The sequence below is a fragment of the Oncorhynchus tshawytscha genome, linkage group LG19 (assembly GCF_018296145.1).
Source record: "Oncorhynchus tshawytscha isolate Ot180627B linkage group LG19, Otsh_v2.0, whole genome shotgun sequence".
NCBI classification, from domain to species: Eukaryota; Metazoa; Chordata; class Actinopteri; order Salmoniformes; family Salmonidae; genus Oncorhynchus; species Oncorhynchus tshawytscha.
In genome coordinates this window covers 25,882,012-25,906,119 of record NC_056447.1, presented here as the reverse complement: position 1 = coordinate 25,906,119, position 24,108 = coordinate 25,882,012, and the positions used below count along the sequence as shown (strand labels likewise).

General features: G+C 41.7%; 1 protein-coding gene across 1 annotated transcript; it reads right to left on the bottom strand.

Moving 5' to 3' along the window:
- On the bottom strand, nucleotides 1–22,781 carry LOC112219108 (neuritin-like). The gene is made up of 3 exons (XM_024380322.2): nucleotides 22,563–22,781; nucleotides 4,342–4,492; nucleotides 1–643 (listed from the first exon to the last, which is right to left on the bottom strand). Exons 1-3 carry the CDS (start codon nucleotides 22,615–22,617, stop codon nucleotides 346–348), a joined length of 504 nt encoding a protein of 167 aa, XP_024236090.1. The 5' UTR covers nucleotides 22,618–22,781; the 3' UTR covers nucleotides 1–345.
- Nucleotides 22,782–24,108: the final 1,327 nt, after the last annotated feature.

The following is a 24,108-nucleotide window of genomic DNA, read 5'->3' as shown; positions in this document are numbered from 1 at the left end:
TAAATTACAGGTTGTAATGCTACAAAATGCCAAGGGGGTGAATACTTTTGCAAGGCACTGTATGTAGCGTTTTGCAACAAAAACCAATTGTAATACACATCTAAAATCTATGAATAAAAAATCTGAGGACAGTAGTATTGTACAAACATATAAAGTTATCCATAGAGATGATATGTGTGTATGAAATGAATACACTACACAGATGAGGAGCTGCCAATCTGAACGTGCAGCTAGAAATATATGCAACTCCTTTTTAGTACAGAAAAAAATATGAGTGACTTATTGATACTGTCTGTTTGTACATGACCTCTATGAGTTCCTCCCTGCCCTTCACTCTGGTCATGTCTATAGGCTAGGCAACAGCAGCAGAAAAGACAGACATGAGGGGAGCAAAAAGAAGGAGGCAGGACCTGGACAGTGGGCGTGTGCTTTAAGAGACTCCTGGCTAATCTCTTCCTGGTTGGATGGGCTCAGGGCATCAGCGTTGGCAGCTGGTTGGTCACGACTGGAGCACATGTAATACAGGTTTCCAGAAAACTGCATCTTCTTGGACTCCTGTCGCAAAGACTCCCAGACAGCAGAAGCCTCATCCGGACACCAGGCCATCGCCACGTTTGCACAGTCATGAAACTCATCCCAGGACCTGTAGGGGGTGGAACAGAGATGGTCACATACAGTGCCTTCGGAAATTATCCAGACCCATTGACTTTTTTACAGCCTTATTCTAAAATGTATTAAATAAACAATTTTCCTCATCAAAAAAACTAAACAAACATCAATACCTTATTTACATAAGTATTCAGACCCTTTGCTATGAGACTCGAAATTGAGCTCAGGTGCATCCTGTTTCCATTGATCATCCTTGAGATGTTTTACAACTTGATTAGGGAAAGAGAAAGGGGTATACCTAGTCAGTTGTACAACTGAATGCCTTCAACTGAAATGCGTCTTCTGCATTTAACCCAATCCCTCTGAATCAGAGAGGTGCGGGGGGCTGCCTTAATCGACATCCATGTCTTTGGCGCCCGGATTGAGTCCACCTGTGGTAAATTCAATTGATTGGACATGATTTGGAAGGTGCACACCTGTCTATACAAGGTCCCACAGTTTACAGTGCATGTCAGAGCAAAAACCAAGCCCTGAGATCGATGGAATTGTCCGTAGAGCTCTGAGAGTATTGTGTCGAGGCACAGTTCCTCTGTGGAGATGGGAGAACCTTCCAGAAGGACAACCATCTCTACAGCGCTCCACCAATCAGGCCTTTATGGTAGAGTGGCCAGATGGAAGCCACTCCTCAGTAAAAGGCACATGACAGCACTCTTGGAGATTGCCAAAAGGCACCTAAAGACTTGCAGACTGTGAGGAACAAGATTCTCTGGTCTAGTGAAACCAAGATTGAACTCTTTGGCCTGAATGCCAAGTGTCACTTCTAGAAGAAACCTGGCACCATCCCTATGGTGAAACATGGTGGTGGCAGCATCATGCTGTGGGGATGTTTTTCATCGGCAGGGACTGAGAGACTAGTCAGGATCGAGGGAAAGATGAACGAAGCAAAGTACAGAAAGATCCTTGATGAAAACCTGCTCCAGTGCACTCAGGACCTCAGACTGGGGTGAAGGTTCACCTTCCAAATGGACAACGACCCTAAGCACACAGCCAAGACAACACAGGAGTGGCTTCGGGACAAGTCTCTGAATGTCCTTGAGTGCCCAGGCAGAGCCTGGACTTGAACCTGATCGAACATCTGTGAAGAAACCTGAAAATAGCTGTGCAGCATTGCTCCCCATCCAACCTGACAGAACATGAGAGGATATGCAGAGAAGAATGGGAGAAACTCCCCAAATACAGGTGTGCCAAGCTTGTACACCCAAGGGCCTCGAGGCTGTAATCGCTGCCAAAGGTGCTTCAACAAGGTACTGAATAAAGGGTCTGAATACTTATGTAAATGTGATATTTCTGTTTTTTCTCATTTCTAAAAACCTGCTTTTTCTTTGTCATTATGGGGTATTGTGTGTGGACAGGAAGAGTTGGAACAAGAGTTGGAAAAACACCACTCATAATCATCTTATATTCACATTCCCTGTGTACAAGTGCAGAAAGGCTAAACTTGCACTGTATTTGGATATGGGCCCATGGTCTTAACTCAACCCTTAAACAGCACATCTGTTGAGGGCTTTAGGGCATCTGTTTATCGTACACAGGAGACCTTGAGGGGAATGGGTGAAACAAAGAGGAAGCAAAATGCAGCCTTGCAAAGTCCCAGAGTCACATGTGCAGTAGAAAACAGCAGAGTAACAGCAGGTGAAGGGCAGCTTGTTAGCAATATCTGCCTGCAGTCTATTTTCTGATTAAAATAATAAAGGATTGCTGAGGTGTTAGATTAAACACTTGATCTGAAACATACACTGCATGCTAATGCATAAACAAACCAAGCTCACGGCCCAGGAAACAAGGACATTACCTGTACCTAGTAACATCAGATTTTCCTTAATTTTTATTCTATACTCAAGGTAAACTCTCCTAGCATTCCATAGAGAATACTGACAGTGGTGCAGCCTTGGCCTAGATGCAAATCTGAGACTTTTATCCAGTAGGGAAAATATTGCCTCTCTACTAACTGCCTTTCCCTAACAGATTTGACCACATTCCTAGGAAGAGTGAGTGTGTGTGTGTGTGTGTGTGTGTGTGTGTGTGTGTGTGTGTGTGTGTGTGTGTGTGTGTGTGTGTGTGTGTGTGTGTGTGTGTGTGTGTGTGTGTGTGTGTCCGTGTGTCCGTGTGTCCGTGTGTCCGTGTGTCCGTGCGTGTGTGTGTGTGAATGCGTGGAATTGTGCGTGTGTGCAGACGTATGTAAGTTTACTGAATGGCAGGATTAGTACCTTAATTGGTACCTTAAGGAATGTGACCAAAATAATAACATAATTGTAATGACCACTATATATACCTGAAGACAACATGTGTGTCTCCAGCACCTCAATAGTGAACAACAACTCCCGACAGGACCTTCCTACATTGATGCAATGTTTTTTGGGAATGGGTTGTTCTTGATGGGGTGATGCATCTTTCAGGGGGGTCATACCCTAGCTCAACAACAACAATTTAAAATGGCTACTACAATTATTCAAATCCAGATTAAAAGGCAAATGCAGTTTAGAACCCTTAGGACTTTAGGACCATGCGGACGCCTGGGAGCTGGAGGGAAGGCTGTTTATGGCTGGCTGGCTTTATGGAGCGCTTGTCGATGCAACTGTAGGGAACAGCGCGACATTTTCTCGAAACAGTGCTGAGGTAAAGATGGCTGTACTTTGGCTAGGTAACTGCTGTTTGACTTGATATGAAAGTGAACTAGAGTGTAACCCCGGTGCTGAACTAGTGCGTAGCAGCTAATGTGTTTGTAGAATGTTAAGTCCCTAATTGACTGAGGAGAATGAAGCTACAGCAACAAGTTGATCATGTCTGGAGTCAAATTTAGCTTGTTTTTGATGTTCCCCAAATTGAATTTTAGAGTGTTTTAATATGTAGAAATTAAGTAAATGAGTTTCGATTTTATAAAAAATTCCTTGACATAATGTTAAGATGGATTACAGACGCATGTATAAATAGAATGGAAGACAGAGATGGATAAAGAGAGACCCTCAATATTTAATTAGGCACTCCAATATGCCTCAAGCAAATGGGAAGTGCTGTCAGGATGTTAGAGAGAGCTGGGGTATAACCATGGAGAAGAGAGAGAGAGCTGGGGTATAACCATGGAGAAGAGAGAGAGCTGGGGTATAACCATGGAGAAGAGAGAGAGAGCTGGGGTATAACCATGGAGAAGAGAGAGAGAGCTGGGGTATAACCATGGAGAAGAGAGAGAGAGCTGGGGTATAACCATGGAGAAGAGAGAGAGAGCTGGGGTATAACCATGGAGAGAGAGAGAGAGCTGGGGTATAACCATGGAGAAGAGAGAGAGAGCTGGGGTATAACCATGGAGAAGAGAGAGAGCTGGGGTATAACCATGGAGAAGAGAGAGAGCTGGGGTATAACCATGGAGAAGAGAGAGAGCTGGGGTATAACCATGGAGAAGAGAGAGAGAGCTGGGGTATAACCATGGAGAAGAAAGAGAAAGCGATGGAGATATTGAAATAGAGGTAAAGATCTGGTGAAGCCCATCGTCCAATGGTAACTCAATTATAGGTCACAGTGTTATGTCAATTTCTCTTTTCAGAGTGTGTGTGTGTGTCTATAAATAACATATAGATGAGGGGATTTGTATCTACTGTAAGTTCATAATCATTGGTCTTGGTTCATCTGTCAGTGACTGTAGGGCTATAATGTGTGTGTGTGTGGGGGGGTGCTTACTTGCAGATGGTGTGTATCTCCTGTGTGTCCTCATCTTTCTGGGCACTGTCAGTCAGGCTGTCTCCCAGAGCCATCAAACACTGAGCGAAGCCCTTATAGATGGAGTGACACCTCCTGGTGGAGGCAGCAGAGCTGGGACAGGGGCCGACGACTGGACGGAGACACAGAGACATACAGTATACCATCAGCACTCTCTGTATCCCTGGCTCACATTGGGGAGAAATGAGCATCCGGAGAGTTCAATATTGCCAAGCACAGGACTTCTGAGTGTTTTTTGTAAACGTCTTTGGTTACTTTAAACAAGTGGCAACAAAGCTCTGTCTTGTACAAGGCTTGACAAACCTTGGATCCTCTATAGCTGGATCCTCCATATGTATACTACATGAACAAAAGTATGTGGACACCTGCTCGTCGAACATTTCATTACAAAATCATGGGCATTAATATGGAGTTGGTCCCCCTTTGCTGCTATATGTCTCCACTCTTCTGGGAAGGCTTTCCACTAGATGTTGGAACATTGCGGGGACTTGCTTCCATTCAACCACAAGAGTATTAGTGAGGTCAGGAACTGATGTTGGGCGATGAGGCCTGACTCGCAGTTCATCCCAAAGGTGTTCGATGGGGTTAAGGTCAGGGCTCTGTGCAGGTCAGTCAAATTGTCCACACCGATCTCGCAAACCATTTCTGTATGGACCTCGCTTTGTTCACATGGGCATTGATATGCTGAAACAGGGAAGGGCCTTCCCAAAAACTTGCGACAAAGTTGGAAACACAGAACTGTCTAAAATATAATTTTATGTTGTAGTGTTAAGATTTTCCCTCAGTGGAACTAAGGGGCCTACCCCGAACCATGAAAAATAGCCCCAGACCATTATTCCTCCTTCACCAGACTTTACAGTTAGCACTATGCATTGGGGCAGGTAGCGTTCTCCTGACATCTGCCAAACCCAGATTCCTCCATCGGATTGCCAGATGGTAAAGCGTGATTCATCACTCCAGAGAAGACGTTTCCACTGCTCCAGAGTCCAGTCTTGCTTTACCCCACTCTAGCTGACGCTTGGCATGGGGCATGGTGATCTTAGGCTTGTGTGTTGCTGCTAGGCCATGGAAACCACTTTCATTAAGCTCCCGACGAACAGTTATTGTGCTTACGTTGCTTCCAGAGGCAGTTTGGAACTCGGTAGTGTGTTGCAAACGAAGACAGATGATTTTTACACGCTACGCACGTCAGCACTCGGTTGTCCCGTTCTGTGAGCTTGTGGCCTACCACTTCACGGCTGAGCCGTTGTTGCTCCAAGACGTTTCCACTACACAATTTTAGCACTTACAGTTGACCGGGGCAGCTATAGCAGGGCAGAAATTAGACAAACTGACTAGTTGCCACATTGGAAGTCACTGAGCTCTTCAGTGAGGCCATTCTATCACCAATGCTTGTCTATGGAAATTGCATGGCTGTGTGCTCGATTTATACATCTGTCAGCAACAGGTGTGGCTGAAATAGCCGAATCCAATAATTTGAAGGGGTGTCCACATACTTTTGAATATATAGTGTATATATAGCTGTACATCTTCAGCTCTCCTGGCATTGAGAGACATGGTTATGTTCCTTTGTCAGCCTATTTCAGATAGAGTACTTAAGTCCTTGAAATCAGCATGGTTTTACACAATCCAAACTAATTGAATCTGAACAGCATGATGCACTGTGCCAACAACCAACCTTGAAGGTGTACACTCCAGAAAGTCCATGTGTGAAAAATAAGTTTGGAAGGAAAGTGGCCCTGAAGCATGTCAGAGGGGTACAGGCTGTAGTGTGAGTGACCCAGATACAACTTAATTTCAATATTGCATTTAGGCTACATATGAATCATTTTAATATGAAACAACTCGTGCCTATAAGCCCTGTGAATATATATATGTTTTAAGTGAGTCATGAACCCACTCAATAACCCCAAACTGCTCCTTTACAGACCTCTATCTCTCCATCCCCTCTCTCCTCCCATGCTACTCCCTCCCACTGTAATCCAACCATTTAAAGGCGAACCCTCAAAGAAGCTAACGGGACTAAGTAAGGTAAAACTGACGATGGTAATTGGGTTAGACAGCAGATCACCGGGGCCTGTATCCACAAAGCGTCTCAGAGTAGGAGTGCTGATCTAGGATCAAGTCCCAACCTGTCTATATAATCTTATTTGTTATGATCTAAAAGGTTAAACTGATCTTAGATCAGCACTCCTACTCTGAGAGGCTTTGTGGACACAGGCCCAGAATTCTCTTCTGGTCCCCTGGGAAGAACATCATTAATATTTAATAATTATGACTTTTCCAGCCTCCTTTTTTTCCTTTTGATTTCGGGCAATGTTTGGCAGTGGGGGTCTAAAGATTATTGGTTTCACTCATCCTCATCAGAATTTTATGAAGACTGAGAGAGAGCAGAGAGATAGACAAATGATTTCATCCCACTGCTGGCTTGCTTCTGAAGCTAAGCAGTGTTGGTCCTGGTCAGTCCCTGGATGGGAGACCAGATGCTGTTGGAGGGCCAGTAGGAGGCACTCTTTCCTCTGGTCTAAAAAAATATCCCAATGCCCCAGGGCAGTGATTGGGGACACTGCCCTGTGTAGGGTGCTGTCTTTCGGATGGGACGTTAAATGGGTGTCCTGTATCTCTGAGGTCTTTAAAGATCCCATGGCACTTATCGTAAGAGTAGGGGTGTTAACCCTGGTGTCCTGGCTAAATTCCCAAGCTGTCCCTCATACCGTCACCTAATCATCCCCAGCTTACAATTGGCTCATTCATCCCCCTCCTCTCCCCTGTAACTATTCCCCAGGGTGTTGCTGTAAATGAGAACATGTTCTCAGTCAACTAACCTGGTAAAATAATGGTTCAAATTAAATTGAGCCAAAAGAGATAGGGACAGTATAAAGAACTAGAGGGAAGAGGAAATTAACAAATGCACTGTCTATTGAGAAAGTTAAAACAAAGTCTATGTTGGTCGGAAAAACACCACAGTTGTCCAGCCCCGTGGTTCCTCATATAAGCACGTTGCTACTTTCCCCAATAGAAATGTGTCTTAATTGAACTCCAGCATCATGCTATATCCCAGCACCATCCCGTGTCCCAGCCAGGTCTGGTTCAATATGCATCCTATACAGGGCAGCAGATACTGTAGGCCGCTTTTGAGCCTAAATGTAAATATTTGATAGCATGACAGAGCCTGGGGGAATCCACAGAGCATTCCTATAAAAAAGCAGGAAGTCTCAAGTCAGACAGACATGACTGATGAAGAAACCACAGACTTAACTGATGTAGTTGTTTCAGCCTAAAAGAACATTACATTACTTTTCTATCCATTCTGGTGTATTTTCATCACACTGGTTTTGCATTGATCATTTACCAAACTCCCCCCTCTCCATCAATAAAGATTGATGAAGATGTGCACATCTAGCTACGTGTTCGTTGAAGGTTAGGAATCTAGTGATTTTTCTGTGCAGATCTTTTCTTTCAAGACTATTGGCATCATGAGAAAAAAACAGAGTTAAAGTGCAGATATCGATATTAAAAGGATAGAGGGAAAAGTTCCTATAAGTTCTATATGTCAGGCATCACAGCCATACTATCTCTAGCACTACGTACAGTACAGACAACTGGATGCCAAAGGCATTGTATCATTTTGTTTTCCTGTCATTACAGCAATGTTCCAGCAGGCTTGTTACTGGAGTTTCTTTGACTCACAGTGCTACTGCACATGAGAACTACCACAGTGGAGCCTTTGCTTCATTTTATTGACCTCCCTCTTCCACTTGAAGCCTCAGTAATGAACTGGCCTGTAAACCAGGGTAAATCGCTTCTTCTTCTTTTACCGTTATTTAACTAGGCAAGTCAGTTAAGAACAAATTGTTATTTACAATGATGGCCTTCCCCAGTCGTTGTAGCTGCATGCTATGAGAGTGGAGCACAGAGATCAAGGGGAGCAGTTGGAAGGATTCAGCAAAAGACTCACCAGTCAGAGCTGCTTAAAACACTGCTGCTTATTCGTATTACTGCTCCTGATAATCCTCACATAATTGCTGGTCACTACCCAAATGAGAGAGCTTATGGTCACGGGGGAGTTTGTAAGACTTTCAGGAAACACATAATGAGTTGAACAGCATAATGAGTTGAACTATACTGTACCAACATAATGTTTTGTATATGGTGTCTAACATGTGCTCCCTTAAAACATCAATGTAGCAGGAGATGTTTTGAAGTTTGGAGGAAATACACACATGAAAAACAGAATAAAGTTGTATTTATAAAGGTCCATTCTGCATCCCTCCATATATTATTAACCTCTGGAAGCATAAAAACAGAATAGGCAAGAGAAAAATAAACAGTGCCCTGTAATAAGTGGGTCTAGACTAGGTACCCCAGCCGTCGGTACCCCAACAGTGGGTCTGTTGGGTCTAGACTAGGTACCCCAGCCGTCGGGCATACGCCAAATAAAAATGTGCTAGATTTTTATTTCACATTTTCAAACAGTCCATTTATATTTTCCAACGCGGCTATACATTTGGGTGAGGTTTCTTTCTCTCCTGAGTAGCCTTGTTTCACTGCCAAAAATAAAGTTAAACCATCTAGTGTTCAGCGAAATAACAACGCAATGTCAAATACAGGTAGCCTAGTCAAATAATTAACATCCAATCACATTAGATGGTTTAATTAAGACGACTTAAGAGTTGTAACATGTATAAATGCAACAGATACCATTAATAAGAAGGGGCTAGAAGCGTCTTATATGGTGAGCTACCGAATGGCTTGGACAGGCAATCCCCATACTATTGTGGAGGACTTAATTCTTCCTGCTGCTGCAGATATGGCTGTGACAATGCTGGGGGAAAAGGCAAAAAAAACTATACAGACAATGTCTCAATCAAACAACACCGTTTCACGATGCATCAGTGACATGGCAGGAGATGTTTTGAAACAATTACTGCTTTGCATAGAATCCAGTAAATTCTATGCGTTACAGCTGGAGTCAACAGACGTGGCGAGCCTGGTACAGCTCCTGGTATATGTCCGTTATGTTTATGGGGGGTCAATTAAGGAAGACATCCTCTTCTGCAAACCACTGGAAACCAGGACAACAGGAGAGGATATTTTTAAAGTACTGGAAAGCTTTGTGACATCAAATGGACTTTGGTGGTCAAGATGTGTTGTTATCTGTACTGATGGCGCAAAAGCCATGACAGGGAGACATAGTGAAGTGGTAACGTTCGTGCAAGCAGTTGCTCCCGACGCTACTTGGGTACACTGCAGCATCCACCGAGAGGCTATTGCTGCCAAGGGAATGCCTGACAGCTTGAAAGACGTTTTAGCCACTACAGTGAAAATGTTAAAGCAAGGCCCCTGAATTCTCGTGTATTTTCTGCATTATGCAATGATATGGGCAGCGACCATGTAACGCTTTTACAACATACAGAAGTGCGCTGGTTATCTAGGGGCTAAGTATTGACATGTTTTTTTTAAATTGAGAGACGAGCTTAAAGTTTTCTTTACTGACCATCATTTTCACTTGTCTGACCGCTTGCATGATGACGAGTTTCTCACACGACTGGCCAGTCTGGGCGATGTTTTTTCTCACCTGAATGATCTGAATCTAGGATTACAGGGACTCTCCACAACTATATTCAATGTGTGGGACAAAATTGAGGCTATGATTAAGAAGTTGGAGCTCTTCTCTGTCTGCATTAACAACAAATCCCACCGTACCTTCTCCGCTGTGCAATCTGGTTTCCAAGCCGGTCACAGGTGCACCTCAGCCACGCTCAAGGTACTAAACGATATCATAACCGCCATTGATAAAAGACAGTACTGTGCAGCCGTCTTCATCGACCTGGCCAAGGCTTTCGACTCTGTCAATCACCATATTCTTATCGGCAGACTCAGTAGCCTCGTTTTTTCTGATGACTGCCGTGCCTGGTTCACCAACTACTTTGCAGACAGAGTTCAGTGTGTCAAATCGGAGGGCATGCTGTCCGGTCCTCTGGCAGTCTCTATGGGGGTGCCACAGGGTTCAATTCTCGGGCCGACTCTTTTCTCTGTATATATCAATGATGTTGCTCTTGCTGCGGCCGATTCCCTGATCCACCTCTACGCAGACGACACCATTCTATATACTTCCGGCCTGTCCTTGGACACTGTGCTATCTATACTATTGTTTGTACAGATGAACGTGGTACCTTCAGGTGTTTGAAAATTGCTCCCAAGGATGAACCAGACTTGTGGAGGTCTATAAAAAATATTCTGAGGTCTTGGCTGATTTCTATTTGATTTTCCCATGATGTCAAGCAAAGAGGCACTGAGTTTGAAGGTAGGCCTTGAAATACATCCACAGGTAGACCTCCAATTAAATCAAATGATGTTAATTAGGCTTCAATCAGAAGCTTCTAAAACCATGACATAATTTTCTGGAATTTTCCAAGTTGTTTAAAAGCACAGTCAACTTAGTGCATGTAAACGTCTGACCCACTGGAATTGTGATACAGTGAAATAATCTGTCTGTAAAGAATTATTGGAAAAATGACTTGTGTCATGCACAAAGTAGATGTCCTAACCGACTTGCCAAAACTATAGTTTGTTATCAGTTTGTTATCAAGAAATGTATTTGTGGAGTGGTTGAGAAATGAGTTTTAATGACTCCAACCTAAGTGTATGCAAACTTCCAACTTCAACTGTAGTTAAAAATAAATACTCTCCACAGACTTTTTTGTTAATCTGTTAGGGCTCTTGCTCTGCCAGTGACATTGTATACAGGAGAATCAGTGTAGTAACCCTTAACAATAAGTTGTTCTTATACCTGTGTAGTAACACTGACATTACGACTGGAACTTACATCATTCTTAAGTAATTGTCATTATGAAACTAAAACTAATTAGATACCAATCAAAAGTATAATCTAGTATCAGTGTGTAGCCCGTGGCACCTAGCTGGTATGAGACAAGGTGAGCATGTAAATAAATATCAAAGGTGGAACTCTCCAGTAGCAGTATCTGTTCCACCCAGAGTACAGGGAACAGTGCATATTCCCTCTCACGAAAGTTTGTCGAACTTTTGGTCAGCTTACTTTTGTTTATTTTTCTGTGAATACTTCACCACGCTGCTTACTCAAGTAAACGACAGCCCTCGAAAACAATGATTTGTGTTGAAGTAGCCTCTGCCAAGTCCCCAACAACTGGATGTTCCGGTATTCAGGGGAAATGGAAAGAGCCTGTGAAGCGACTTCCGCTTTTGGACGTTAACAAGGCAACGCTCCATATTGCTAACTCCTCCTCCACATTTACTGGATTGGTTGAACAGAAGGGTTGTTTTCTTATCGCCAAGACCAGTATGTAGGGGGATCTAGTTTCAGCCGTTTCTTTTACACCTGCTACGTTAGTGTTGCAGTGATGTACTCGATGCTGTATTCGAGGGAAGTGTTCAAGGCTGTTGCGAGAAGCGGCTTTGACGCCATGTTTGTTGTAATGTGGGCAAGGGATAGGGTATGGCCTACCAAATTTAAAGGTATGTGCTTTTAACCTTTTTCTAAAATGTTTCATGAGATTGGAGAACATATTAGGAGGGATCTTAGACCATTCATATTGGGCTATTTTGCTTCCACTGGTCCTGTGGCCTTTGTTAAGGTCAACGGCATCCTGAACTTGATCAAGTACCAGGATATTTTAGACAAAAACCTGGTTGCCTCTGCCAGGAAACTGACACTTGGCCACAAGTGGATCTTCCAGCAAGACAATAAGCCCAAGCACACATCAAAATCCACAAAGAAATGGTTAATTGACCACTAAATGAACCCCATTGAAAACCTGTGTTTTGAATTAAACAGGGCAGTCCATAAGAGCAGACGAAGGACATCAAGGATCTGGAAACATTATGAATGGAGAAATAGTGTAAGAACCCTCGCAACGTGTTCTCCAATCTCAATTTTTGGAGCATATAAAATAGCTCAGTATTTGTATTATTTATTTTATACATTATTTTTTACGAATCTTTATTGAGGGTGCCAATAATTACAGACCTGACTATTTAATTCAGAGTGAGATGTACATTACACTGGCCCGGGTGTCTTCTAACGTCGGCTCCACACACATCCACTGGGAAGACAACTCCATCCAATACAAGGTGCTCTAGAGACAGGAACCATTAGCCAAGTTATTAGACTGATATATCCACCACATCATTAGTACCACCCTCACAAGGACAGGAATTTGAACAGAAGTCCTCATTCTTCATCTGTGGGTGGCGCTCAGAGGTCTGTGGCGCACTGTCTAAATAGACTCCATTGTGTCTCTGATTAGTAGTAGCTCAGTGTTTGTTGTCTGAGCAAATATTCAGCATGTCACTGTCTGAGCAGCAAAGCCAAAGATTTTTGTCTGACCAGGTAACTGCTGTTGCACTCTCTGAGACTGAGTAGGTGCAAGGCTGGGGAGGTTTACTATGGCACTATGGTAACTCCATCATTAAGGGCAACAGCCAGGCTAATGAACCTGCGAGTGACAGCATTGCGTGCGAGAGGTATAGAGGGACTGAATTCCCACTGCAACCTCCATGCTGGGCACAATAAGAAAGAGTGTGAGAAAGACGAAGAGAGCGAGAGAGGGAGAGTAGGCTATGCATAAGATCGGCATAAAAAACAACCCCTGATAATTAGCTCAACCGGACTAACTCCCGTTTCCAAATTAATGATTAACCTCTCAAATCTTTCCATTTGGACCTCAGTTCCCATCACAGGGGAGAGGAGGGAAAATAATAAAATCCTACATCCACAGAAAATACATTTTCCCATAAAGGACAATAGTGATGCAGAAAGGAGCGAGACGGAAATGTGGAGAGAGAGATTACATAAATACCACTGTGCTCCAGGAAGACAAAGGTTTGGTAACATAATTTGTCTATTCTGAAGCATTTTGAGAAAGGAGAGGTGGAGCAACTTGGTGTAGTCTTGGTTCAACTGTAATATGTTCTAATGAGGGTTGAAGCCAAGCAGGTCACACTGAAATGAGTGGATTAGTGCTGCTACTGCCGACAATCATGTTCATTAGGACCACCAGCGCTACTGCTGTGCAAGTTGTCCTGTAGGTGTATGAAAATAATTGGACAAAATGCAGACATAGGAAGACTGCATGAGGCAAATTACCTGCCTGTTGGTTAGTACAGATAGAGAGTGAAAGGGAGAGAGAGAGGGAGGGAGGAAGAGAGAGTATAAGAAATAGGCTTTACTCAGAGAGCATCCTTTCACATCAATGTAAGGAAAAAGCCTTCTCAGACGTCAAATCCAGTCCAGCTCCTTAAGCCTTTCTGTCTCTTGAACGCTCTTCCTGCCTTTCCCTCTCTTTCCTTCTCTCTCTCTCTCTCTTTCCTTCTCTCTCTCTCTCTCTTTCCTTCTTTCCCTCTCTCTCTAAAGATCTGATAAATCTGTAGGAAAAAAAGACTTGCCAAGTAACTATTTCTTTGGCTCAGAAGAGCTAAAAGGATACACACATTGCTTGAAGGGCACTGACGAAGAGAGATCTTTAATGTGCAAGCTTCTTTCATATTCCTTCTTTAGCACGCTGTTTAATAAACACAGACACACACACACACATTAAGAAAATGAACACAACACATGGACACACAGAAACACCACACACACTCACTCTATATCTCATCCAAGTCCATGCCCCATGGGAGTGTTGTTGCCTGTGGAGGGTGGAGGGAGCTGTGGCTCGCTGTATCCCCCTCTTCTCCCGTCCCTTCCCCTCAGCAGAGTCTGAGCGCTGAGCTGAGCGCTACCTTTGATAACAGGCAGATGAGACATAGCTGCTCTAATAACCCTCACTAAAACAGACAAGAAGAAGACATAGAAGCCAATGAGATGGGACTGCCTTTTGAATACGATCAGTGTGGTGTCCAACGTGAGACGGTTAAGATATAAGGGCTCAATAATTCAGTCTGACAAAAAGAAAAACTACTCAGCTACACACAAAAAGGTCCGAAAATAGGCTGTGGAAGAGGCACGAGAATCCCATCTGTCATACAATGTGTCATAATTGAAGTTGTTAGACCACAGAGCTGTATCAAACTAACAGATGTCATACAGTACATGGTCAGATTCATAACAGTAAAATAGAGAGTACGTGAAGCCCTATGTAAGAGCAAAACTAGACTCAAAATAAGTGTTGAAGTTAAAGATGATTTCTATCTGTGATAGAAAAGGTGTTAATAATGGAAACTTGTGTAGTAACCGCCTTCTGGCTTGACACAAATTGATAACATTGGACTTTGGTGAGTATGCATCTCTTGCACTTCATTTCAACTTGATCCATTAGGTTACATAAGGGCATGTGCCCTAAAAGAAAACAGTTTGAAGGATAAAGTTAACTCATGATTTGCTCTCCTTTCCTCCAAGCCCTCCCTTTTCCTTTCCCTGTTACACCTTCTGCTCTACAAACACCAATATCTACTTTTTCTGAAAGTTAGTCAAATAATTGTAACATTAATATATCATCACACAGCTGAGCCCTGACCCACCAACCTGAGAACATTCCTATAACATCATTGGGACATTACTAAAAAAAGCCCTTAGGCACTCAACCATCAGAGGTAAAGTTATATCTGTCTACTTTGACCATGATGTAGTGTTGTTGAGTGCAGAATCAGTGCAGAAACAGTCAGGCTACCTCAATTCAGCATTATTCCTTCCACAGCCCCATAATTTGTATCAGGCAAATTATGCATCAGGAAGAAATGTTGGTTGGTCCTCTGCATAACGATAAATATGTTGCAATAGAAGAGTTTCATCCCTACGGAGAAATCATGAGTAATTAAAAGCTATCTCTGTTTATTTCTGGATCTTGTGTGTGGTTGAAGGGGTGGGATGTAAGTTGGCTAAATGGGACACATTCTACACTCAGTATGGGACTTTAAAAGTGTGATATGTCCCATACTATCCTCCGTAAAACTGAGCAATGGAATGAAATTCAGGATGATTCATCAGGCCAACTGCTTCATGCTTTAACATCAGATCTAATGGGCCATTATTTATATTAAATACATTTAATCAATGTTAGATACATTTAAGGAATTTAAAGACATCATGATGAGATATAACCAGGAATTCTGTGTGTGACTTAACACAAAAAAGCCAGATGGAAAAGTGGTGAAACTGCTTAAATCCTTCAGGACTGCAGCACGTAGCTGCATTTTAACTTGGGATGCAGCATTAAAAAACATGAAGAACCCAATATTTTTCCAAGTATCTCTGAAAGATCATGCTAATTTAGTATTTTTGGTCTGTTCTTTCAAATCTAGAAATAATTGGCCAGATTTTACATTTTTACAACTGCAGAATATGCAAATATCCTCCTCCAAAAATAATAATTGTAATTTATATGAAAACATTATGTAAGATAGTAATCATACAGAGTTAAGCAGATACTGTAAGCAGATGCTTTAACATTGTGTGATTGTACACAAAATATATTACATAATAACTGACAAGGGATTTCCAAAGTGCTTTCGTTGTCAATGCACTTATACTGAATGGTTTCCTAGTCTCTCATTACAATCACCTACCATCCTTACCATGGATCACTTAAACTGCATAATACATGTGTGTGTAATGTATGTGTTCACCTAGGTCATATCTTATGGTTGGGGCACAACGGAATAATCCAGATTACTTATGGGACAGGTGCACCAATTAAAACTGTATGAAGAAGACATAAGTTGCTCTTATACCTACACTACCGTTCAAAAGTATGGGGTCACTTCAGAATGTCCTTGTTTTCCATGAAAACATACATGAAATGAGCTGCAAAATGAATAAGAAATATTGTCAAGACGTTGACAAGGTTATAAATAATGATTTTTTATTTAAATGATAATTTTGTCCTTTAAACTTTGCTTTCATCAAAGAATCCTCCATTTGCAGCAATTACAGCCTTGCAGACCTTTGGCATTCTAGTTGTCAATTCCTGAAGCACCTCCCACAAGTTGGATTGGCTTGATGGGCACTTCTTACGTACCATACGGTAAAGCTGCTCCCACAACAGCTCAATAGGGTTGAGATCCGGTGACTGTGTTGGCCACTCCATTATACACGAATACCAGCTGATTGCTTCTTCCCTAAAAAGTTCTTGCATAGTTTGGAGCTGTGCTTTCGGTCATTGTCCTGTCGTAGGAGTGAATTGGCTCCAATTAAGCGCCGTCCACAGAGTATGGCATAGCGTTTCAAAATGGAGTGATAGCCTTCCTTCTTCAAGATCCCTTTTACCCTGTATAAATCTCCCACTTTACCACCACCAAAGCACCCCCAGACCATCACATTGCCTCCACCATGCTTGACAGATGGCATCAAGCACTCCTCCAGCTTCTTTTCATTTTTCTGCATTTCACGAATGTTCTTCTTTTTGATCCGAACACCTCAAACTTAGATTCATCTCTCCATAACACTTTTTTTCTAATCTTCCTCTGTCTAGTTTCTGTTTTGCCCATCTTAATCTTTTATATTTTATTGGCCAGTCTGAGATATGGCTTTTTCTTTGCAACTCTGCATAGAAGGCCAGCATCCCGGAGTCGCCTCTTCACTGTTGACATTGAGACTGGTGTTTTACGGGTACTATTTAATGAAGCTGCCAGTTGAGAACTTGTGAGGCATCTGTTTCTCAAACTAGACTTGTCCTCTTGCTCAGTTGTGCACCGGGGCCTCCCATTCCTCTTTCTATTCTGGTTAGAGACAGTTTGCCAGTTTGCGCTGTTCTGTAAAGGGAATAGTACACAGTGTTGTACGAGATCTTCAGTTTCTTAGCAATTTCTCACATGGAATAGCCTTCATTTCTCAGAACAAGAATAGACTGATGAGTTTCCGAAGAAAGGTCTTTGTTTCTGGCCATTTTGAGCCAGTAATCAAACCCACAAATGCTGATGCTCCAGATACTCAACTAGTCTAAAAAAAGGCCAGTTTTATTGCTTCTTTAATCAGGACAACAGTTTTCAGCTGTGCTAACATAATTGCAAAAGAGTTTTCTAATGATCAAATAGCCTTTTAAAATGATAAACTTGGATTAGCTAACACAATATGCATTGGAGCACAGGAGTGATGGTTGCTGATAATGGGCCTCTGTACGCATATGTAGATATTCCATAAAAAATCTGTAGTTTCATTTACAACATTAACAATGTCTACACTGTATTTCTGATCAATTTGATGTCATTTTAATGGACAAAAAAATGTGCTTTTCTTTCAAAAACATGGACATTTCTAAGTGACCCCAAACTTTTGAACGGTAGTGTGGGCATATTAAAAGTACCTATTCTATTTCTGTAATTACAAATCTGCTCTCAAATATATTGTTTTGCAATTGCTAAAGTACTGTAACAACATTTTAATATTAGTGTTGTTACATGCAGTGTTACTACACAGATAAGAGAGTTCCATGGTGGACTCCCTATTCACCCAAGGGGGCCAGGAGGTAAGTACACAGGTAAGAGCAACTTACTGTAAAAGATTACCTAAGATAAATATTGGAAACAAGAACATGAGTGGATGGATCCACAAAAAGAAAAAACCCATGAAGCTTCAACTAGCTCTCACAGTCTCACGTCAGAATTAGACGTTCATCCATGTTTCTCACAGTGGTGGAAAAAGTACCCAATTGTTATACTTGAGTAAAAGTAAAGATACCTTAATAGAAAATGACTCAAGCAAAAGTGAAAGTCACCCAGTCAAATACTACTTGAGTAAAAGTCTAAAAGTATTTGGTTTAAAATTTACTTAAGTATCAAAAGTAAATGTAATCGCTAAAATATACTTAAGTATCAAAAGTATAAATCATTTAAAATTACTTATATTAAGCAAACCAGACAGCATGATTTTTTTTATTTTTTTTTATTTACGTATAGCCGGGGGCACACTCCAACACTCAGACATCATTTACAAACTAAGCATTTGTGTTTAGTGAGTCTGCCAAATCAGAGGCATTAGGGATGACCAGGAATTATCTCTTGATAAGTGTGTGAATTAGACAATTTTCCTGTCCTGCGATGCATTCAAAATGTAACTAGTACTTTTAGGTGTCAGGGAAAATTTAAGGAGAAAAAGGTACATTAATTTCTTTAGGAATGTGGTGAAGTAAATGTTTCCAATAATATAAGTAGTAAAGTAAAGTACAGATACCCAAAAAACGACTTAAGTAGTACTTTAAAGTATTTTTACTTAAGTACTTTCCACCACTGGTTTCTCAAACATTAAATTTCGAAGTTGTTGCAAACGTCAAATTTTGAAGTGTTTAAGGTTAAGTTTAGGCATTAAGAGTTAAGGTTTGGGATAGGCTTAAAACAAAAATCTAAAAAATAATATTGCTGGATTCAAACTTGGAATCAGAGGCAAATTCCTACTCGAAGGTAACAGCGCTCACTGTTGCCCCTAGTGGATGGTTACCACATCGTCTTCCAACATCCTCAGACATGGGTGGATGACGAATAATGACTTGTATCAAGGGTGACCTGGCTGGAATCAAAGGCTGCAGGCACATTGCTTTGATCCACATGGCTAAAGAAATGGTTACAAACAGTTACATATCCTCTGTGAGTACACTGCCAGCATTCCTTGTTTCCTGTATCCCATACTGTTGAAACTGAGACAACTGAAGGGGCCAAAGAGATTATCTCTGAACAAGAGTGATGAGTTGATTATACATGGAGTTAGCCAGCTGACCTCATCTTTACATTATTTAACTTAAAAGCTTGTTAAGAGAACTCACAACGGAGCTTGAATTAAAGATGAATATTGAAAAACTGTTTACTTAGTGACTGTTGTGTAAAGCGATAAAGAAAAGTGAGGGAGAACACTCAGATCTATGCATTTAATGAACTTCACCTGAGCAGCTAACATGTCTAGTGCCCCTAAGACTGAAAGTTCTGGCTGAGTTTGCCAAGGCCTCCCGACCACCGTGTACCAGGCTAGCCAGCCCAGCTCAGAGGCACTATGACAAGTGGAGGCTCCAAGGCACACAGAGGTGCCAACAACCTGGCTGATTATGCCAGCCCAGTTCTATGGGGCAGGGAATCCCTGCAACAGTTTCCATCTCCTTTCTCCCTGTGCTGTGTTCATGAAGCACAGGGTTCTGTTGTGTTTACACGTCTAACTCTCGCTGTTTAGAGTAGTCTTGAACTGCCGAAGATTGTATAGGGAAATCTAATACATTTCAATAAAAATGCTATTTGCAGATGGAGTCTTCATGCAGATATTTAGAGTAAAAATGAACTGACTTCCTGGAAGTTAAGCACATGTTGACAGAATGGCAGTTTTGACACAAAGCAAAGCACTCAGTGAGACAGTGACAGAACAATCTGACACTCCGATAAGAGCCTTTCCCCATGCTGTTCATTCTATGACTACTTTTCTCTCTGTGTTCTTAGTACTGGTCCAGGACCATGGTAGGCCATTCTCCATCTGACTAATAAATGAGCTTCCTGTGCACATTGATCCCTCTCCCCCTCATATGGAGAGTAAGTGAGAGGCTCATTGTAATGGACACAAGCGCACTGACCCTCTCTGGGAGTTAATTTGTTTTTATTGACTAGAACACCTGAGTTTCCAGTTGTAACTTATCAGGGTTAGCACAGGCTTCAACAGAGCTGAAGCTCCATGCTCACTCCACTCAACAACAGATGGGAACAGGGGGACGATTACATCACTGTCCAGCCCTAGTGTCCACTGCACACACTCTATCTGACCTTTGCTCTGCCTTTACTCCTTGTTCTCTTCTCTATGATCTGACCTCTGAAGCTACCCTATAACTGTTAATCTCAGCCAAATGTATAGCATTGTTATGAAAACAGATGGGAAGAGATACCTGACTATCTATGCCCATACCTCAGAGTTACGGTACGCAACCCCCCCGCCTATGAGAGCATCTGCTGCCTACACAGAACAAAGCACCAGGGACATAAGTTGCAGCAACCTTGGGCACATTGGGAGCCAATGGACTTCTCTTCTTCCTCAATAGCCATCCAAGCACACAACACATCAAGTCACTGACACAAAGTCACAGCTGAATCACACACGATTCATTAGTGCTAGAGGAAACAAGATCCTGTAACTCCTTAAAACAGAAGTATAAAAGTCGGTCTACCTATGAATATTAATTCTCAGCCTTGGCTGAGGGTGGAGTGTCATGGGGCGTCATGCATGGCTGCGGTTTCATTTCACAGCGTTTGTTTAGGGACTCCACGCCATTCCTAAGTCTGTGCTGAAGAGAGGAGACAGGGCGAGGGTGAGGGGAGGAGGTAATTATTGGGATAGGGCTGATGTGAAGTTGAAAGCTTAGAGGGGCTGTGTCTGATTAATCATATGCACAATTCAGGTGGAGAAATTAAATTCCTCTCCATGCCTCCCCGTATGCTCCTTAATTACTAAACTCTTCAGCAACCGAATCAGAAGCTTCATTTACAAACAAAGGATTCAGGAGAGGCACTTTATATTGCCTTAATTGTGAGGTGTGTTGATGAGATGACTACAAAGTTGCAGATTATCCATTGAAGTACAGCGAGGACGGGGGATGGTAGATGTACCAGACTGGTGATCTGATAGATATTATATGCAAAGGCTGAATAAAAATGAAGAGGACATGGTTGGTGTGAGAATGTGTGATATGGGTGTGAACCATGAATTATCATGGGGAAATGAAGATCAGTAATGAATAGTCACGAAGAGAGAGGAAAGTGGATGCAATTCTACTAGAGAGCATGAACCTGATTTAATGAGGAAGTAATGTCTGCTTCATATGCTTGTGTACTGCAGTAAAATGCCTTTAGAACACTCTCAAACCACAGAGGCATAAATTGAGAGAGAATCCAGTTAAATCAAACATTTTTCTCTCAATGGCTGGTCTAACATAGCCTATAGCAGGGTTCCCCAAATCTGTTCGAAAGTATTCCCATGCATAATAGAGAGACATCATTACAATTAATTTGTAGACTGGAAAAGTGACCATAAAAAGCCCCAACAGATATATTATTTGACAAAAAATGATTTCAAACCTTGCTTACGTTTGTATATGATCACATCTGTTTAGGCTTCTTGTGTTCTGGACCCCTGACCATCCACTCAACTAAAATGTGTCCTGCGCCTGAATCTAGTCATACCTGGCCTATAGTATGCAGGGCGATACACATTCGACGCTGTATGACTATGAAGGTCGACTACTCACGGGACAGATCATATTTTCTCTCTAATATTATGCAGAATGAAGGCTGCCAATACTGAGCGCCAGGGAAAAGTAACATAACATGATAACCTCTTGGGATAATCCTTCCAAAGGTTGTGTGGTGTGTGTGCTTTGTTTTTTTTTACCAATAGGTTTCACACGAAAATAAGTTAAGGTTGAGGGATGGCTATGATCCGCACTGTCCCGAAAGGAGGACTATTCAGCTTGTGAGCCACACAGGTTCAGATGAGATACCTGTGCTACTTTATGCAGTCTATCAGGGGAAGGCAAATGCGATTCATTCATTATTCTTTTCGCATTCAATTCCCCAATGGATAGTAGGCTATTACATCAGCCCCTCCTTTGTGAAGAATAAACTGAGGGAATCGAGGTGACGGATTCAGTTGTCCCGAGAGAGCATACAACTATTTCAGAATGCAGACAATATAATGCGTAGGCTATTATAATAACTAGACAGTGCAAATTTGTTCTTCTAGATTTTGTATTCACTGACGCCACACACGCTGACGCTTCGACTGCGCTTGGGAATGTAGTGTAATAGGCTACCCAAGAACAAAGCGCATGTGAATTCAAATCAATAACAATGGTAGACGACTAATATAATACTATATAAAAGGACCTTCTATACACAAACTATACAATACGACCAAATATGGTAAAACGACTAAAAAAGATTGTCAATTGTTTACTTGCCTCATCTCTTTGCAATCATTTAACTCATTTTAATCTGTAACCTAGTTTTACGTCAGCAACTCTTAATTATCCATTCAAACATTTATATAATAAAACATTTTGAACTCACGAATTTTGTACCTAGGCACCGATAAACTATTTTCTGGTGTCCACTTTAACGCGACTCGTTCCCCTATAATTTAGAGGTGCATTTAATAAATCCCACCCAAGAACCACCACATAGTACGAACAAATTAAACATTACTGTTATTTCTATAGAAAAAAAAAGATTTCTAAGTGAACACTTACTCAGATGGAGAACAAGAGGCAAGAAAATACACGCGTAATTCACGAGGGACACCATTCTGCTCAGGCCACTCAATTCAGAAAAAAGACGCGTCTGAAACAAGTAAAAATCCGCATCAGTGTTACAATCCGTTTGCTAAGCACAGCTACTTTGCTACATAGGTGAGAGCGTTGCTCAGTATCATGTTCATGAGAAGAGCGCCTACTCTTATGTATGCATCTCTATGGTGTATCTAGTGTGCGTGAGGGAGGGCGCAGTTGCGCGGAGTAGGGCAGACTCAAAATCTCGTCTCCACCTATCATGACCCATTAGATGGATACCGATATTTAAGGGAGAAAAGTGCTATTTTAACCTCAATGTGGCAATTAACCCATGTTCATCCTCATGGAAAAAACATGCTTGTGTCAAAAAGTTACCATCTTTAGTTTTATGCACCCGCGTCAAACAACTCCTATGTGGAAGGGGGATTCGGCTATTATCTTTACCACAAAATGATAAAACGTAATTATGGTGTCGAATAGGCTACATGTGAAATAAAGGGCACTATGCAATGCATTAATCATTTTATTTTTTTATTCCAAAACATTTAGGGTAAAAGAAACGAGTAAAATATACAACAATCCAAGCACAGGGAACAAAGCACGATGGAAATGACAAACAATCAAAATGAGTAATACACAAAACATGATTTCAATGTTTTTGAAAACGAGGAAAAAATATTTAGATTGTATAGCGTTTATGTACAAGCTTACTGTTATCAACATTCATGTCTGATTCTTGTTGCTTAACCCTGATCAATATGAAACATAAGTAAAACTAAGAGCATGGAAACCATCCTGCTTTTACACTTCAGGTCAAACAACTGCTATTCCAGTTACCAGACATGTAACTTAATACACTAAAAGATGGATCATCAACCTCCACCACGGACAGATTCCTCCTCACTCTCAACGTTGTGGAGAAAGACATTACTGTCTGCTTTACACAGCTTTGTGGCTTGATAATACAGATGGCTTATAACCTTGAATATAGCCGTTTGCCTTTTTATGCACGGTTCTCCTGAGCATACAGGCATACCTAGCATTTTTGTCAATCAATCAGCAGCTGAAGGTGACCTAGCAACTATATAGTGTTCACTGATGAAACTCAAATAATTGAAGCAAAGAAAAACTGGGAATTGAGAATCAACTTTCAACAAGTCATGTTAAATAAATTGGAACACCAAAAAGGTGCTTATCAAACAAACCACTACTATGGTCAAACATAATTCTGACCTGGTAAAATAAGCATGCCTCAGGACTAGTGTGCAGGACTGGCAAGAAACACCTCCAAGCTTAGTTCACACTGCCCTATGTCCCCCTCATTCTACTTTAGGTCTAAGAAAGGAATGTTACGTTCATAACAAATAACTGTCCTTGAAATTAGATGACAAGACATCAATAGCAGAGATTGACATTTTGGAATTGGTAAGACAAGATGATCATGGGTTTAAATATTTCCCATCACTCCTACAGTAAAGTGGAATTACATAATCAATAATTTATGAGA

Coding starts and splice junctions, on each gene's coding strand:
- LOC112219108 (XM_024380322.2), bottom strand. CDS start 22,617: ATGGTGTCCCTCGTGAATTACGCGTGTATTTTCTTGCCTCTTGTTCTC. Junction 4,493..22,562: donor GCCTCTTGTTCTCCATCTGA/GTAAGTGTTCAC, acceptor GTCTCCGTCCAG/TCGTCGGCCCCTGTCCCAGC. Junction 644..4,341: donor GAGATACACACCATCTGCAA/GTAAGCACCCCC, acceptor CACCCCCTACAG/GTCCTGGGATGAGTTTCATG.